Here is a 16,103-nt window from a genome sequence, read left to right as displayed (position 1 = left end):
CTTCATCTTTAATTTCTGGATTTTCAAATTGTAAAATGACAAATATTGCATTATTGCATTCCTTTCCTCTTCAATTGTAACTATCACTTTAATTTACCTCATACTATTATTGATCTAATTTATTCTTTCTATGGGTCCTTAGCATCTGATTTAAAATTTATGTTAATCGTACTTTAATTCCTAGAATTATATGATTTAAATTGCAAAAATTTTATTTTACAAAGTATCTTGACTTCCTGGTCCAGAAATCCTTATTTTGACTAACTTCATGCTAATCTTCTCTATATTGTTCCGATGTTAGTATATGTGCTGCCGAAGTGAGCACATATTTGTTTGTTTTTCACCACATCTGGTGATGTTAAAAAGTTACTCCTGGTTCTGTATTCAGGGGATCATATGGGATGTAGAGGATCAAATCCAGGTTGGCCATGTGCAAGGCAAGCACCTTACCCACTATACTATCTCTCCAGTCTCTTACTGTTTCATTGTTATCTCAAGCATAATCTTTCATTTCATATTTTATTTCATTTTTGGTGAGGGAAAATGTTTGCTATGAAATTAAATTTTTTCTTAATTCTCCCTACACTCCAAATCATTTTCTTCTTTTAACAGACTAAGTCTCTCTCCAATAACTCTTTCTTTCTATTTTAATATATGTTTTCATCTTCCTTTCCTTTACTGGATCATTTCCTTGTGGAGTTGCTATGCTATTTATTTGTTTAGCTGCCTATTCAAATGCAGGAACTGCTACTGGTTTTCCTTAGTTGCTCAAAGAAAGCTCCAGTCCTTTGGATTCTGCCTGTACAATATAGACCCTGTGTATTTACAGGTGGCTACAGCCGTTTTGTGGAGCCAGTTTTTCTGGGAATTGATTGTTTTTATTTTTATTTTGTTTCTTTTTTAAATTTCTGCTTTACACTCTGTGACTTTTGGATGGAGCATAGAGACATTTGCACAATGGAACTATCTAATTACAGGTACTCAGTTTATAAGTATGGTAATACATTTAATCAAAGATATTTTGGTATTAAAATATACATATACTTAAAATGTGGAAATATAAGTATTCAAAATTGTTTGAGTATAATTACAACAGATTGTAATTATTTACATATGGCATGTTACTATGTGAAAAGTGAGTAATGTCTTTCATTCTGAGGGGTAGTTGTGGTGTCACCACCTTTTGTAATTTTTTCAAGAATACTCATGAATTAGATATATGATCAGAAAAATAATAAGATAATGTTTTGAAAAGGGGCAAATCCATAGATACATGCTCCCTGACATAGTTTTATTCACTGAATATGACTTGTTTGTAAGCATAAGTATATGGCCCTTAACTTCATAATCTCACTGAATCTTTCAGTAGTTTTATGAAGTAGAAAGCAGTGTTCCCAATTTCAGCTAAGGAAGGCATTTGAAGGCTGGAAAGTTTAAACATGTCACAAATGTCAAAAATGTCACAAAGCACACACAAGACCAAAGATTAAGGAGAACTTGGGTCATCACTTTTAGATCCTCTAATACCTCCAAAACTTGTCACATACACTTCAATATTTTTGTGGCGGGGGGTTCACACCCGACAGCATTCAGGGGCTACTCCTGGCTCTACACTCAGAAACTGCCCCAGCAGACTCAGGGGACCATATGGGATGCCGGGATTCTAACCAACGTCCTTCTGCATGCAAGGCAAATGCCTTACTGCTATGCTATCTCTCCTGCCCCTATTTTTCTATTTTTATAAATTACAGGTTTAAAAATAATCTCATCATTTACATTGTTGAGGCACTAGTCCTTATTTCTTATTCTAAATATGAGTTTAACAGAGAACTCAGAAGACAGAATAGAAACATACCCAAGAAACCAATAAAAGCAGGAGACATTAAGATTTCAATTTCTGAGTAAACTACTACTGGGCATTCTCATTAACTGACCATTTTATGAAACACAGAAAGTGCTTGAACATATCACAGTATCAAAAAATATCATTAACATTTTAAAAGCCAAGCAAAAATATAATTCACCAAAGAAATAAATTTTCTTTAAGGTATACTTGTGATCTGAAAATTTTTCTGAAATTTCTTTGCACAGTCATTATATTATACCAATCAGGTAGAAATCTCTGTGGCTTTGGAATAATACAACATTCTTCTTGTTGTATTTATCATAAATGCAAACTTCAATCATCACACATATTTTCTTTTAAGTGATAAGTATTCTCCCCCAAATACTGCTTAATCAAACCATTGTACATCAATTTCAACAGGAATCGCTAGAGTCAGAAGCAGCAATAGAAATAACACGAGTAAGTCTGAAAGAACAGACACAGAAGTACGATGTTTGAGAAAATCTGACCAAACTGTGATTAACCAAATTTCAAATAGCTCTTCTATAATCTACCTTATTCCAGCTACGAATTTTGTTAACAAATATAAAAAGTCAAAAAGTTAAAAAGAAACTTAAATATAAAAACAAAATAGCAATTAATAGGCTAATAATATCAGATATCCAACCAAGAGTCATTACTATATAGTCTAAAAGAAATGGGGTTCAAGCTTTAAAATTAAAGTAGTTATATTTCGAATATACAACACTGGTAGCTCATCTAGCATCAAGTCCTCTTCAGAAAGATTCTTCAGCATTAAATACAATTCATACCTCAACAATAAGTGCAAATTAAAAATAATCTAGAATTGCACAACTGATTAAGATGGACAACCTCTTCTTCCCTTTCTCTCCTTCCACCCCTCCCCCCTTCTTCCCCAATTTGGGGTGGTGACATTAATAACAATTTGCAAATTTAAAAAAAGTACAAACATGCAGATTTAGAAACTTAACTCTAAATATTAATGCTATATCCAAACATCTAAAAATAGGGTTCTTTCTGGATTTAATTTAAATACAAAATTTTGAATAGGAACAACCTCAATTTTTTCTAAGTGGCCCATCATTACATGACAATAGTTACCAGTGAAATATGAAACAGTAAAACAGTTAGGCCTTAGTGAAAACATAACAATAGACACAAATTAATAATCTAGGACCAAAAAAAGGGCACAGGTTCCTCAATTCCAAGTTAACTTATGAAAAGAATGTATACATGTCCACTTATCACACTAATTAAAAGAAACACAAAAAAAGTACAACACAATATATAATGATATTCTATCCTGTCAAAACAGAGAAACCTCAAAGACACTGATGCTTTGCTTTGTCATAGCCTATTAAGGAAACATACCCCAAAAAGCCATTTATTCTGATAGAAACATTAACTTTATCCCAATTCTCTAAAGATACAAGTCCACTGGTTATCTGTAAAGCCCCCAATATGTTATTTTAAAGGGAACAACTAAACAAATGGCTTCAACAAAAATACATATAAATGGATTAAAAACTGGCTATCTAACCGTATACAGAGAGAAATCGTAATTGGTAGTCCGTCTAGTTGGGGAGAGGTTTCCAGTAGGGTCCCACAAGGATCGATATTGGGTCCCATTTTGTTTAATATCTTTATAAAAAATCTGGAAGACAAAGTAGAAAATGTGCTAATTAAGTAGAGTGATGCCACTAGATAGTATTGCTGGTCAAAGTTAATTGGATATAGATTAATGATATCGGTCTATAGAAAGACTGATGCTAACAAAGAATTGGATTTCTATGTAGTTTTATCTTCTTTCTTAATCTATTATTAAAATGATTTAATTCTAAGTCTAGAAATAGATTTGAAGTTCATAGTGGCTTTGCATAACAGAAAACTATGTAAATGAATACAGACATCACAGATCTTTACACAAAGAATTGCATACCAAGGAATTCAAAATACAGAACACTCCCAAACAGATATTTGGGTGCAAATTTATCTGGAAACTGGTGGATGTGTGTGTTTTAATTTTTAATAAAATTAGGATGGAAGCATCTCCAATATGCAAGAATCAAGGTGGCAAAAATTCAGGAGTAACTAGATTCTCATATACCTGTATACCAAGTTATGGCAAAAAATAAACCACAAAACAGATGATGCTAAAAAGATATAAGAAAAACTTAAAATTTGAAGATGTGATTATTTCAAGTGGGTGATAATAAATCAGAAGCTAATGTTATAAGGAAACACATTCAAATAATAGAGCACAGGGTAATGTAAAGGACTCTCCATACTGAGAGATAAATCATAATTTTTTAATTACCCAGAAGAAATTTTTTTAACTACCCAGAAGAAATTTTGGAAAAAACGTTCAGTAGAACTCCTCTGGTTTGAGGTTTATTTAAAAACCTCCAACATTTTACAACTTAATGTGCTTCATGAAGAAAACTTTATTAAGCACTGGGCTCATCAGCCATCGATGTGTGTTGGCAGGCAGATTTTTCTCAGGTGAAGACCCTGAATTTAATAAGTGGACTGATACAAAATAAGATTTTTGTTTTTGTATGAATTTCCCACTGGCTAGTGTATGAAGGCATACACTAGCTAAGGATAAGAAAATAGTCATCTCTGATGTTTTGTTGACTATACTGTACAACCAAGCTTTCTTTGAGAACCATAGTTTAAGATTAGCTAAAAATTCAGAAATTGCAAACTTACTAAAATAAAATTGCATAGACAACAAAGATAGAAAAGTAAAAGGGAAATGCAGAAGAATGCCATGGAAGCCACCATGAGCTCCCACCTGGCTATGCTTCCCCATCTCTTGCCTCCCTGACCTCAGGAGAGAGCAGGAAAAAAGAACCACCATTCATGATCTAACACACCATTTCTGTCTCTAGGAAACCCCCATAAGATGGTTAAAAAGGAATTTTTTTCTAGTGACTGATTTTCCTAGAGAAGCCAACAATACTTGGTTGATTATATATGTCTCTCTTTAAAAAAGAAAGAGAGGAAAGAAAAAAACCCTTTAGAATTCCATTTGAAAAGTAGGAGGATTCTTGCTAAGAAATAGTGTCATTACTCACAATGCTGACACAATAGAGTCCTTTGCAATCAGATCTCTAACCTTCCATCCTAGGTTCACAAAAGAAGTCCTGGAGTGTGTAATGTTAAAAGATCCTTTTTATTTTAATTTCACAGAGATGACTCTAAGTCATTCAGTCTAATAAGTAACTAATAAAGTTAGAAGAAGTTGGTTGGCTAGAGATTTTACAGCTAATACATGCTAAAAATGTCTGTCTTGCTTTGTTAAATGTAACCTCTGTCATTAAACATTCCTCAGTGGATAATGCTCTATGATCATCTATGGTGTTAGAACATTTAAAATATACAACCAAGTACTGCTAAGACATCTGGAGACTTATATTTTAAGTTACAAAAAATGCCTATGATGATAATTTAATATTTTATCAATATTTACTAATTACTGAGTGCTCACTCTAAACTGGAGACATTATCACATTATACATTATCACAAATATGCTTTATAGTACTAATATTATGAGAATAATAAATTCCGTTTTATAGATGAGGAAACTGAAGGTTCAGAGAGGCTGATTTGGTCTTTGCTGCACAATGAATAAATGCTGAATATTGAAACTGATTATTCCATAATATTGCCCTCAATCATTGTGTTAAATTGTAAATGCCTTGATGTTATTATGTTAATAAAAAAAGTGGACAAATTATTTCTTTTCCAGAGTTCTAAAAAATGGACAAGAATCTATTCCTTTTCTCTTTTCTCTGTGGACATGAATTGCTCACATTTAAAATGCACTGAATTAGTCTAAAATTTTTAACTTTGGTAATACAGACATTTTGGTTTGGAGAATTCTTTGCTATGGGAAAACTTCCAAAACACTGTGAAGGTTTTGTAACACGTCTCAATTCCCACATTATGACAACTCCAAATCTCTACAAAGTGTCCATGGTTCCTCTGGCAGCAGGGGAGAAGAGGGCAGTGCTGGGCAAATTTGCCCTGCATGAGGACTCAGCATAGTATTTTGCTTGCTATGACTTGTGGCTTCAATTTTCACCACAATGGGGTACCTGCCCAGTGAACTGTTCTCTGCCTGCATCTCATTGAATTTAAAATGATCTGAAGCTTTTCTGGTTTACTTTGTTATTAAAAACATCACTTTCTGGGGTCTTATCATTTAAATGCAAATTGGTATGAGAAAATAGGGTAGATGACAATGAAAATAGATGGGATATAATCTTATTAAGTCAACTTTGCATTGGCAATTGATTTGGACTTATTTTAGACTGGATCCTATAGTTTTATTTGTTTATTTGTTTTTTTTTTCCTTTACTGTATCAGGAAAAAACCCCATGAATTTTAAAAGTATTATCTTGGGGCTGGAGTGGTGGCACAAGCAGTAAGGCTTTTGCCTTGCCCACGCTAGCTTAGGATGAGCTGCGGTTCGATCCCCTGGAGTTCCATATGATCCCCCTAGTTAGGAGCGATTTCTAAGCGCATTACCAGGAGTAACCCCTGAGCATCACCAGGTGTGGCCCCCCCCCAAATGTATTCTCTTGTCTGACATCTTGAAGAACCAAGATGTTGTTATAATAATTATTGTTGTTATAATAATTAATTCTAGAAGGTTTTAAAATATTACTGTTTTCCTACTTTCATAACTATGAAATAATTATTGAATAGTTTGCACTATTTTATAAACACCATTAAGAGTAGATAGTTCAAAAAGATGAGGCTAGGTAGAAAGCTCAAAGGATTGGAGCACATGCCTTGAATGTCCTAATCCCTGACACCTGCATCATTTCTCAAATATACCTTTTGGGGTTTGGGGGTCTATTTTGAAGGATCATAATAGTGGAATATCTTTCTTAATGTAAATGTTCTATAAAAGGAAGCAAAGTAAAATTACATTTTGGAAGCAAAGGAGGTGACTTCCTTAGAGGTAATTATTGGAGGCCTCAAAGTGGAGAATATAAATCTTGGGTGCTGCCCAGGTGTATCCTGAGACATTCTAATTAGAATTTCAAGGGAAGTAACCTGTCTTCAGTCTTATTTAATGTTCTTATAATCAATTGGACAACTAAAGTTGAGGCCCACTGTATTAACCAGTGTTGTAAATGAGTAGGAATTACTTTTTGTGTCTGACTTAATGATGGTTTTCTCATAAAATCAAATAATTCCATAATTTTAAGTGCATGTAACATGTAACTTAAAGAAAAAGTTACTTTGACCCTTCACATTTCTTTCTATTTTAATGATTTCAAGGAGAAAGCCTTAGTTTGTTGCTTCTGGGTCTAAAATCCATCTCTGCATTTGCTTGTCTCAATTTACTAATTAATTTATGGTTTTGCTCAGGAACTACTGCCAGTTCTGTGCTCAAGATTGCTCCAGGCCCTCCTTGAGGGACCATGTAGTGCTGGTGATCAAGCATGGGCCTCCTATATGCACCTGCACAATGTGTGCTCAGCTTGCTGAACTACCTGCATAGTCTTCTTAACCCCCTTTTAATCACAGAAACAAACCTCAATCCGAGAGTTTTTTTCCAAGTATAAAACACAATTTTTAATCTAGTTTATCTATTTATTTATATTTGAGATTATTTCTCAATACATGATAATTTAGTTAAGTGACACAAAAGTTTTCTCTTCTATATATTTAAAGTAGTTGTGCTCATGTTTGGTAAACTTCATAAATGTGCTTTTCTAATGACCATGGTTTGGACAATGCTCATGTTACTGAAAAGGGTTTTCCTTCTATTGTACCATCTGCAGTAATGGTATATGTACTTTAGGAGAATTATCCCCTTCCCTGGACCATAGTTTCCTCATCTGTTAAATGAACTTGTTACCCCGCCCTGTTGGCATTTTTTATCAGTTGAAGAGCTAAGGAGGGCCAGCCCTCTGAATATACCTTGTTGACATCCAGGCGCATCTTCTCATTGTTGGCACTTGCAGCCTTCTCAGCTGCTTTCTTTTGGCGTTGGGGTCCCCTCCCAAAGAAGATGTAGTTGACCAAAGCGTACTCCAGAAGGGCCATGAAAACAAAGACAAAGCACCCCATCAGGTACATGTCAATGGCCTTCACATAGGGGATTTTGGGGAGTGTCTCTCGGAGGTGAGTGTTGATGGTGGTCATTGTAAGGACAGTTGTGATCCCTGAAAAAGAAGAAAAAGAGAGTAATAATGTTCCTGTGTTCATGTGTGTGTTCACAAAAGCCCGAAAAGTTCATGTAAACTTCACAGTTACTTATGCTGCGAAATATTTTCTGAGCACTTTTTATATAATAGTCATATGAGAGGCCCTGGAGATATGTAGACAACAATGGTCTTAAGTTAACATTAGTAACTTTGAAACATGACTGAAATTCTACATTTATAGATACATATCAAGGGAGATAGAAGCCTTGGAGGTGGCAAGAATGAACAGGAAGTGGATTCCTTGAAGCTGAGTTCTGAAGAAAGAGCAGAAGTTGTTCAGGTACTAGAAGTCAAAAGTGAGAATAGACTCCAAGGCACTGAAATGGGAGATATTTTGATATCTAAAACAAAGGTTTTGTTTTAGACTTTCAAAGGGTGCAAGTCAGCTAACACTTCAAAAAAAGGTTCTGGATACATTATAGGACTTGATAAGAAGAACAAAAATAAAAATGACATGTATGGGGATGTAAGGTGCTGTAGAATGGAGTCACCTGCACAGAATCCAGTGAAAGCCCAGATTCAAAGTTGATGGATGGTTATGTTTGCCACCATCTTCAATCATGGATGGCTAGAGATGACATTTGTAGGAGAATTACTTTGGGAGTACTGTGTGTGGGTAGAAGGGAATAAGAATTCCAGAGGTTTTCAGAAAAATTGAGGTTGGAGTGCTAGTACTGTTGATAGGGTATTTGTCTTACAGGTTTGTCTTGCAATCTAGGTTCTATCCTCAGCGCCCCTCGGGCTAGTCCCTCAACATCCAATAGGAGTTATCCCTGAGGAGAGAGCCAGAGTAAACCCCGAATACCACAAAGTATGACCCGAAGATCCAAAAAGATTTTCAGAAAAATTTAAATGATGAAGGGGCATCTATAAAAATAAATGAACATAATAAATGAAAATATTGTTTAAAATAAATGAACTCAACATATACATCATATGGACAAATGGTTGTAAGAATTTTGAAAATGAAGAATCCTGGATAGGTCAATAAGTTGTGTAATCTTGATGGCTTGGAGTGACAGCACAGCGAGTCAGGTGTTTGCCTTGCACACTGCAGGTTTGATCTCTGGCATCTCATATGTTACCCAAGCACCACGAGGAGTAATTTCTAAATGTAGAACCAAAAATAACCCCTGGATACTGCTAGTTGTGCCTCAGAAACAAAAACAAAAAAATAAGTTGTGTAATAGATCATACACAAGTATCAAAGCAATTCTCTTGGGAAATGCCAAACTGAGTCAGGCTGTATTACTAGTTCACAGAGGGTCTCTGACAGTGGGGGAGGAGAGTAAAAGGTAGCTCCCCTTAAAGTCAGAGTGATAGAGATGTTGACATAGCCCTAAAAGAATAGTGTCCAGTGGATGAGAAGGTCCAATTCTGGAGCAAAAGATGAATAGAGCAAAAGATGGTCAAAAGCATAGGAGATAAGAGTTGTAGAGGCAGAGATCTTGCTGACTAGAGTGACCTGTGTCCTTTAATACCACCTAGTAACACATCTGGAAGTCATTGATATGACATTTTAGAAACAGAGCTTTCTTATTTAATTTAATCTAATTAGATCATAGTTATTTTTTTTCATTTTACACGTTTATAAAAAGTTACAGAAAATGATGTACAGGTGTTCTTATTCTGAGCATGAATAACATAACCTCATCTTGTCATAGAACTAGTGACCTACAGTTTTCTTGTAACATAAATCATTTGGAAACATTTTCTGATTTTAACATTTTTCTTCATTATTTAACCTGTGCAACAGAATAAAACTGACAATGTTAACTTACTATTCATTAGAATAGTACTTTTAGGTATTTTTTTACCTCATTGTGAATTGTTCACATAAAGAAGGCATTTAAAACTCTTTTTATGGTGTCTAGAGAGATGCTACAGCAGATATATGCTTGCTTGCTTGATTGCCTTGCATTTGCTTGATCTGGGTTTGATCTCTGGTCACCACATATGGTCAATGACCCCTGATTCCAGAACCAGGGGTAATCCCTCAGTACAAAACCATAAGTAAGCCCCTGAGCACCAACATTTTTATTTCACAAAGCAAATTAATAACTTATCACTTCTGTAATAAACATAAGATGGAAAAAACTTTGAAACAACAGAATGTTTTTAAATTCCAATTATTTCTTTTTTTTTGGACCACACCCATTTGATGCTCAGGGGTTACTCCTGGCTATGCGCTCAGAAATCGCTCCTGGCTTGGGGGGACCAGATGGGACGCCAGGGGATCGAACCGCGGTCCGTTCCTTGGCTAGCGCTTCCTTCCCAGCCCCAATTCCAATTATTTCTTTGTTCCGCAAATATCTGCTGAATATGATCAGTCTGTCAATATTTGGAGAAAATGACATCACAAAATAAATATATGGTTTTATAAATTATATAAACTGTAACAAGTTGGTAAAAGAGGTTAATTCTCTGGCATTTTCAAAGGATATATCAAGGATATCATTACTTTTCCCTTGGAATCACCATATTCTAATCTTAATACAAGAACCAAAGTGATTTCTATTCCTTTCATTTTCTTTATTTTCTGTCTTGAAGGGGTCATATCTAGCAGTGCTTAGGAGTTATTCTTGGTTCTGAGCTCAGGATAAACCTCTCAGAGGACCCTATGATGTGCCCAGCATTGAACGGAGGCTGGCAGCAAGGCTGGATGCAAGCAGGTATTTTACTGCCAATAGTCTTTTTCTCTGGCTACAAAGTGATTCCCTTTAATGGGAATAAAACTGTCAATTCTTTGCTCAACAATAATATAATTTCACCAAAAATAAAAGCATAAACTTCATTATGCACTCTCTAAGTTGTTTTATAATTGTTCAGTTCCTTCTCCTTGAAATTCTTTTTATTCCTGAAGTAAAGTAATTCTGCATTCTCCTCACTGGCTATTTTACTGACATGCTGGTTTCTTACACTGGAATAAACAGACTGGATTTGGGCTTGTGTCATAGGCTATTCTCATCCAAATATTTTCTGTTTAATTTTCTCCAACTCTCTGTCTCACTGAAAATTTCTGAATGACATCTATCTTAATCATTCCAAATTGTACCCCAATGCATATCCAAACTCCTTTACTTTTCTCATTTTCCTCTACATACTTACAATATTATGTAATTTGTCTGACAATTAAAAATAATCGACTACTATTGAGACTGGAGTGATAGCACAGCAGGTAGAGCATTTGCTTTGATCCTTGGCATCCTATATGGTCCCTTGAGCCCGCCAGGAGTAGTTTCTGTGTACAAAGTCAGGAGTAAACCCTGTGCACCACTGGGTGTGGCCTAGCCCTCCCCAATATTGTCTACTCTTTACTGTCAGAACATAAATTGCAAAAGATACTGTTTTCTCTTCAGTGCCTAGTATAACTGTCACAGAATAGGTGTTTAAAAATATATTTACTAAATGAGTAAAAGAATGATTTCTCTAAACAGGTAATGACTGTATTGATACTAACTGTGGAAGAATAAAGTCAACATTTCAAAAGCACTAGGGCTGAAAAAATAGTTCAAAGTGTTGTTGCATGTGTTTTGCATATAGGAGCCCATGTTTCAGCCTCAGCACCATGTGTTCCCATGAACAGTGCTGAGAACAACCTGAGAAAAATGAAAGGGGTAGCCCCTTAGCAAGGCTAGTGTGATTTAAGCATCAAAACCAACAAAAATGATAGATAATAGAAATAATTTACTATATTTGAAGTTACTAATAAGAATAAAAAATATAATCTAAACTTTTCCTCTGGTGTTAGAAAAGAACCAGTAAAACATAATGAAACCTGGATTATTTCCCAATAATATTCTTTTATTTTCTCTAGTCCTTTGCCATATTCTTCTAACTCTAAATAAAAATCTACTTTTTTTTGCTTATCTATTAACTACACACTACAGCCATTTTCTTGTTTGTTGCTTATTTAAAAAAAGGGGAAGCACAGCGGTGTTTGCCTTGCAAGCAGCCGATCCAAGACCAAAGGTGGTTGGTTCAAATCCCGGTGTCCCATATGGTCCCCCGTGCCTGCCAGGAGCAGACAGCCAGGAGTAACCCCTGAGCATCGCCGGGTGTGGCCCAAAAACCAAAAAAAAAAAAAGGGGGGGAAGGCCCATACAATCAAAACATCATGCAGTATGATATGAAAGAAATGTTTCAATAAAAATTAAACTGATAGAACTAATTTAATTATCAACAGTTATAGTCAAGCAATTTTGACATGAAGGATTTTAATTCATGTTTAATTGATTTAATGCTGAACAGAACACCCAACTCTCAAAGACAAATTCTGTAATGTTCTGGTCTAGCTACACGTGACAAATTCCAAGGAAAGGAAAGTGTGCACTTATCATGAGAGCACATGTGCCCAGACACAGAGTCCATCTCCATAAATACGAAGAATTAGAATATGCCTACCTAATGCCACTCTTGCAGCTGAAGCATCATAATTAATCCAGAATGAGACCCAGGAGAGTATAGTGATAAGGATGGAAGGCATATATGTCTGCAGGATAAAGTAACCAATGTTTCTTTTAAGCTTAAAGCTGAGGGACAACCTGGGATAGGAACCTAGAAAAGCAAGATAAGAACATAATTATAAAAAGACACAGGGTATTTTTTTCAAGTCTCACAAGCAGTTTTTAGAATTTCTCTCCCTCCAACCCCCCCCCCCCCCAGGGAACAATATCTGTATGGGTTCCATTACGAAGTGGATTTGAGGGGGAACTGCAGTATTTCAGCAAACCTAAATCATCAACTCTCTGGTGCTCAATAAGGACATGTAAGATCCTTAGACAATATACAATGTGAAAATTTTCCTCCTGATACAAACCTGTGGAAAAAACAACCTTCTTGGTGATGAGCTTGTAATCTACTATAGAGAACTGTGGAAGTTCAATCTTCGTTACTCCCGTTACAGCATTATCATCCCCACGCCAGTAAAACTCAATATCATCAGTTGTGTATCCATCTGTGAAAGGAAGCATACAGAAGACACACAAAGAAAACAAAAAGAACATCTATTTAGAAGATAAACTTCATAATTCAATGGCTTTTTAAGATTATAACTCGTTAGGGATCATGTTAAACAAGCACCGGAAGTACTGAATCCTTACATGAGGGACGTACAGTTAGACCTACACGAGTCATACAAACTTAAAATTCTATCTGTAAATGCATTAATTTTGTTTTTTTTAATAATAATCTGGTCATTTGTGGGTAAACTTTTGACTTGGTTTTTCATCCATTTGTTTCTTTCTGAGTTCTGGTTAAAAACTCTTTAGATAAAAACTCCAGTGTCTGGTGAACAGTTGTCTCCATTTCTCTGTAGTTGTTGTACTGCTCTACTGAGTTAAGTATGAAATTTTCACTTAGAAAGGCTGAAAATACTGATAATAGAGACCATAAAGAATATTAATCAAAAGTATCACAAGGTCATTTACAATTATTGGTATATTTGTTTCAATTTAAATTTATTAAAAAAATAAAGGCCAGAACCATTGCATAACAAGTAGAGCACTTGCAAGCTGCCTATCTGGGTTTAATCTCAGGCTGTTCATATGATCTCCTGAGCCCCATAAAGGGTAGTCCCTGAGCACACAGCCAGAATAAGTAAGCCTGAGCACTGCCAGATGTGGCCCAAAAAGTCAAAAAATAAATAAATAAAAGAATGCCCCAAATGTAGTTTGTTCCTACTGGACCCTATTCAGGAATTGTCACACAATTCTGGATATACTGTAAGGGAAAACAAAAAAGAAAAAACTCATTGCTAGTATATCACTAAAAACTATCAAACTTCCCATATACAATATTTAATTTTAAATAAAAATTATTATGAATAAGTATTTATAGTTATTCTATCCAACATATTTAATTTCAAAAACTAAACCTCACAAAAATTTAAGAAAGAACACATAAGTACTGCCTGCTATAAAAGCATGGTGCATTAGAGGTTATGCTCCCATTCATTCAATGATTATTTATTAACTGTTATTATATTTGTAAATACACAGGTTCTGGGGGCTGAACTCTGCATAATGAAGACGTGTGTTCTCTGACAGCAATATTTTCAGTCCACACAATTGAAATATATATCCTAATTAGAAAGCACATATGTAAAAAAGACAAGAAAGCACATATGTAACTGCAATGAATAAGTACATAGTTGATCATAATAGTACTATCATGGAAATTATGCATTAAAATATAGATAATAGAACTATTTTAAAAACTCATTCATCTCTAAGATTCCATTCCACATATATTTTTGTACACATTTAACACTTCAATGAAGGTTTACATTTGGAGTGGAAGTTTTACAAAATTGGGGTGGAGGTAGGACAAACTTTGTCCTGTCAATTTCAAAAAACAAACTATATTAAAAATTATTGCTTTTATCTTTTAATTTACTGACTGGTTTAGTACTGAGGACCAAAATGTCGGTTTCCTGACTCTTAGTACTTACCATTTTCCATAAACCATACTTTATTTAAAAAGAGTCAAATCTCCAAATAAAAAGAACTTAATTATTTTTCAAAGAATCATAATGTCCTCAACTTGGAGATTATGTAAACAAAGATTATATAATCCTAAACTCAATTTAGGCAATGACTCTGTTGGGGTTAGACACCTTCCACGTGTTGATCATCATTCCACCACACTGGTGGTTTCTATGTGAGGACCTGAGGATGTGGTGCTACTCAGAAACACTGATTACTCAGGGTACCCTGACAATATTCAGAGGCCTTTTAGCCTTACTTGGTGATGCTTTGGGAATCAGGTGTTTGCCAGGTATGTGCCTTAATTCCAGTATTCCTCTAGCCCTCAGGAAATGCCTAAGTTTTTCCAAAATTCCTCAGTTTTATTTATTAATAAGTGTAAGTATCTGATTAAGAAATCTTTTTTCATAATTACTTTCTTTAAGCATCATGGTTACAAAATTGTTCATAATTGAATTTCTGTCACAGAATATATATCTTCACCAGTGCACTTTTCCTATCACTAATGTCTCTAGTTCCCTTTCCACCCCCACATCCCACCTCACTCATTGCTCATTGTGGCAAGCTTCCTACCATGGACTAGTCCTCTTGTCACGTCTCTAGATAGTATCACCATACTATCTTTTATTTTTCTTATATACCACAAATGAGTGAGATTATTCTATGTCTATCTCTATGACTCATTACATTAAGCATAACAATCTTCATATCCATCCATGTATAAGCAAATTTCATGACTTCATTTTCTTAATAGCTGCATAGTATTCCATTATGTATATGTACATGGTTTCTTTAGCCACTAATCTGTTCTTGGAAAATTGGAATACATTTCCTTGTATGTAACTTTATTTTAAAGTAACCTGAGACTGAGCAATGGCACATCAGTAGGGCGTTTGCCTTGAACACGGCTGACCCATGATGGATCTGGGTTCAAACCTTGGAGGCCCGTATGGTCCTCCAAGCCAGGAGCAATTTCTGAACACATAGCCAGTAATAACCACTGAGTGTCACCAGATGTGAACCAAAAACAAAACAAAACAAATAAATAAAGTAACCAGGAACATAATTTTTATGGGGAAATCCAGTTGTTAAGTAAATGGTAGTTAAGCATATTTTTACAAGAATTTCTCTCTCCTCATTAATATTCTCTACCTAAAAGGAATATCTGTTTGTTCCAAAGGAAAACTATACTTTTTGTATGTTACAACTTCCAAATTAATCTAGTAATAGGGAACATTACTCATCTCAAAATATAATCCAATTTCTCACTAGCTATTTGCACAGATCTCAGTTAAGTTGTTCAGAGTCAATCATATCTTTTATAAAAGTTAAAAAAAGAAAGACATTTTCCCCCTAGAATATGCTAGATCATTAGAGCATTGTCAAGTTAAATTCATGAGATAGAAACATAATAAAATGGTGTTTATGAACCAAGGAAGCAATAATATTATAGAAAACACTTATTAAATGCAGTCATATTTTTAAAAAAATGAGGAAAAGTCTGACTGCCATCACTTCCA

The 16,103-nt window shown here is 34.8% G+C and overlaps 2 protein-coding genes across 3 annotated transcripts in view; one reads left to right on the top strand and one right to left on the bottom strand.

The window, feature by feature from the left end:
* Positions 1-16,103, top strand: part of GABRA1 (gamma-aminobutyric acid type A receptor subunit alpha1) — a 1,147,113-nt gene that overhangs the window by 639,646 nt on the left and 491,364 nt on the right. The window lies entirely within an intron of this gene.
* GABRB2 (gamma-aminobutyric acid type A receptor subunit beta2) overlaps positions 1-16,103 on the bottom strand; it is a 209,791-nt gene that overhangs the window by 32,680 nt on the left and 161,008 nt on the right. The window contains exons 6-9 of one of the 2 annotated variants that reach the window (XM_049776062.1): positions 12,918-13,055; positions 12,503-12,655; positions 7,812-8,056; positions 3,408-3,521 (exon numbers count right to left, since the gene is read on the bottom strand). In XM_049776062.1, the coding sequence (XP_049632019.1) occupies positions 3,408-3,521; positions 7,812-8,056; positions 12,503-12,655; positions 12,918-13,055 (650 nt within the window). The remainder of the gene's footprint in view (positions 1-3,407; positions 3,522-7,811; positions 8,057-12,502; positions 12,656-12,917; positions 13,056-16,103) is intronic. The other variant, XM_049776063.1, reaches the window with a different exon arrangement.

This window comes from Suncus etruscus, chromosome 6 (genome assembly GCF_024139225.1).
Source record: "Suncus etruscus isolate mSunEtr1 chromosome 6, mSunEtr1.pri.cur, whole genome shotgun sequence".
In the NCBI taxonomy this organism is placed as follows: Eukaryota; Metazoa; Chordata; class Mammalia; order Eulipotyphla; family Soricidae; genus Suncus; species Suncus etruscus.
This window is presented reverse-complemented; position numbering and strand designations above follow the sequence as displayed.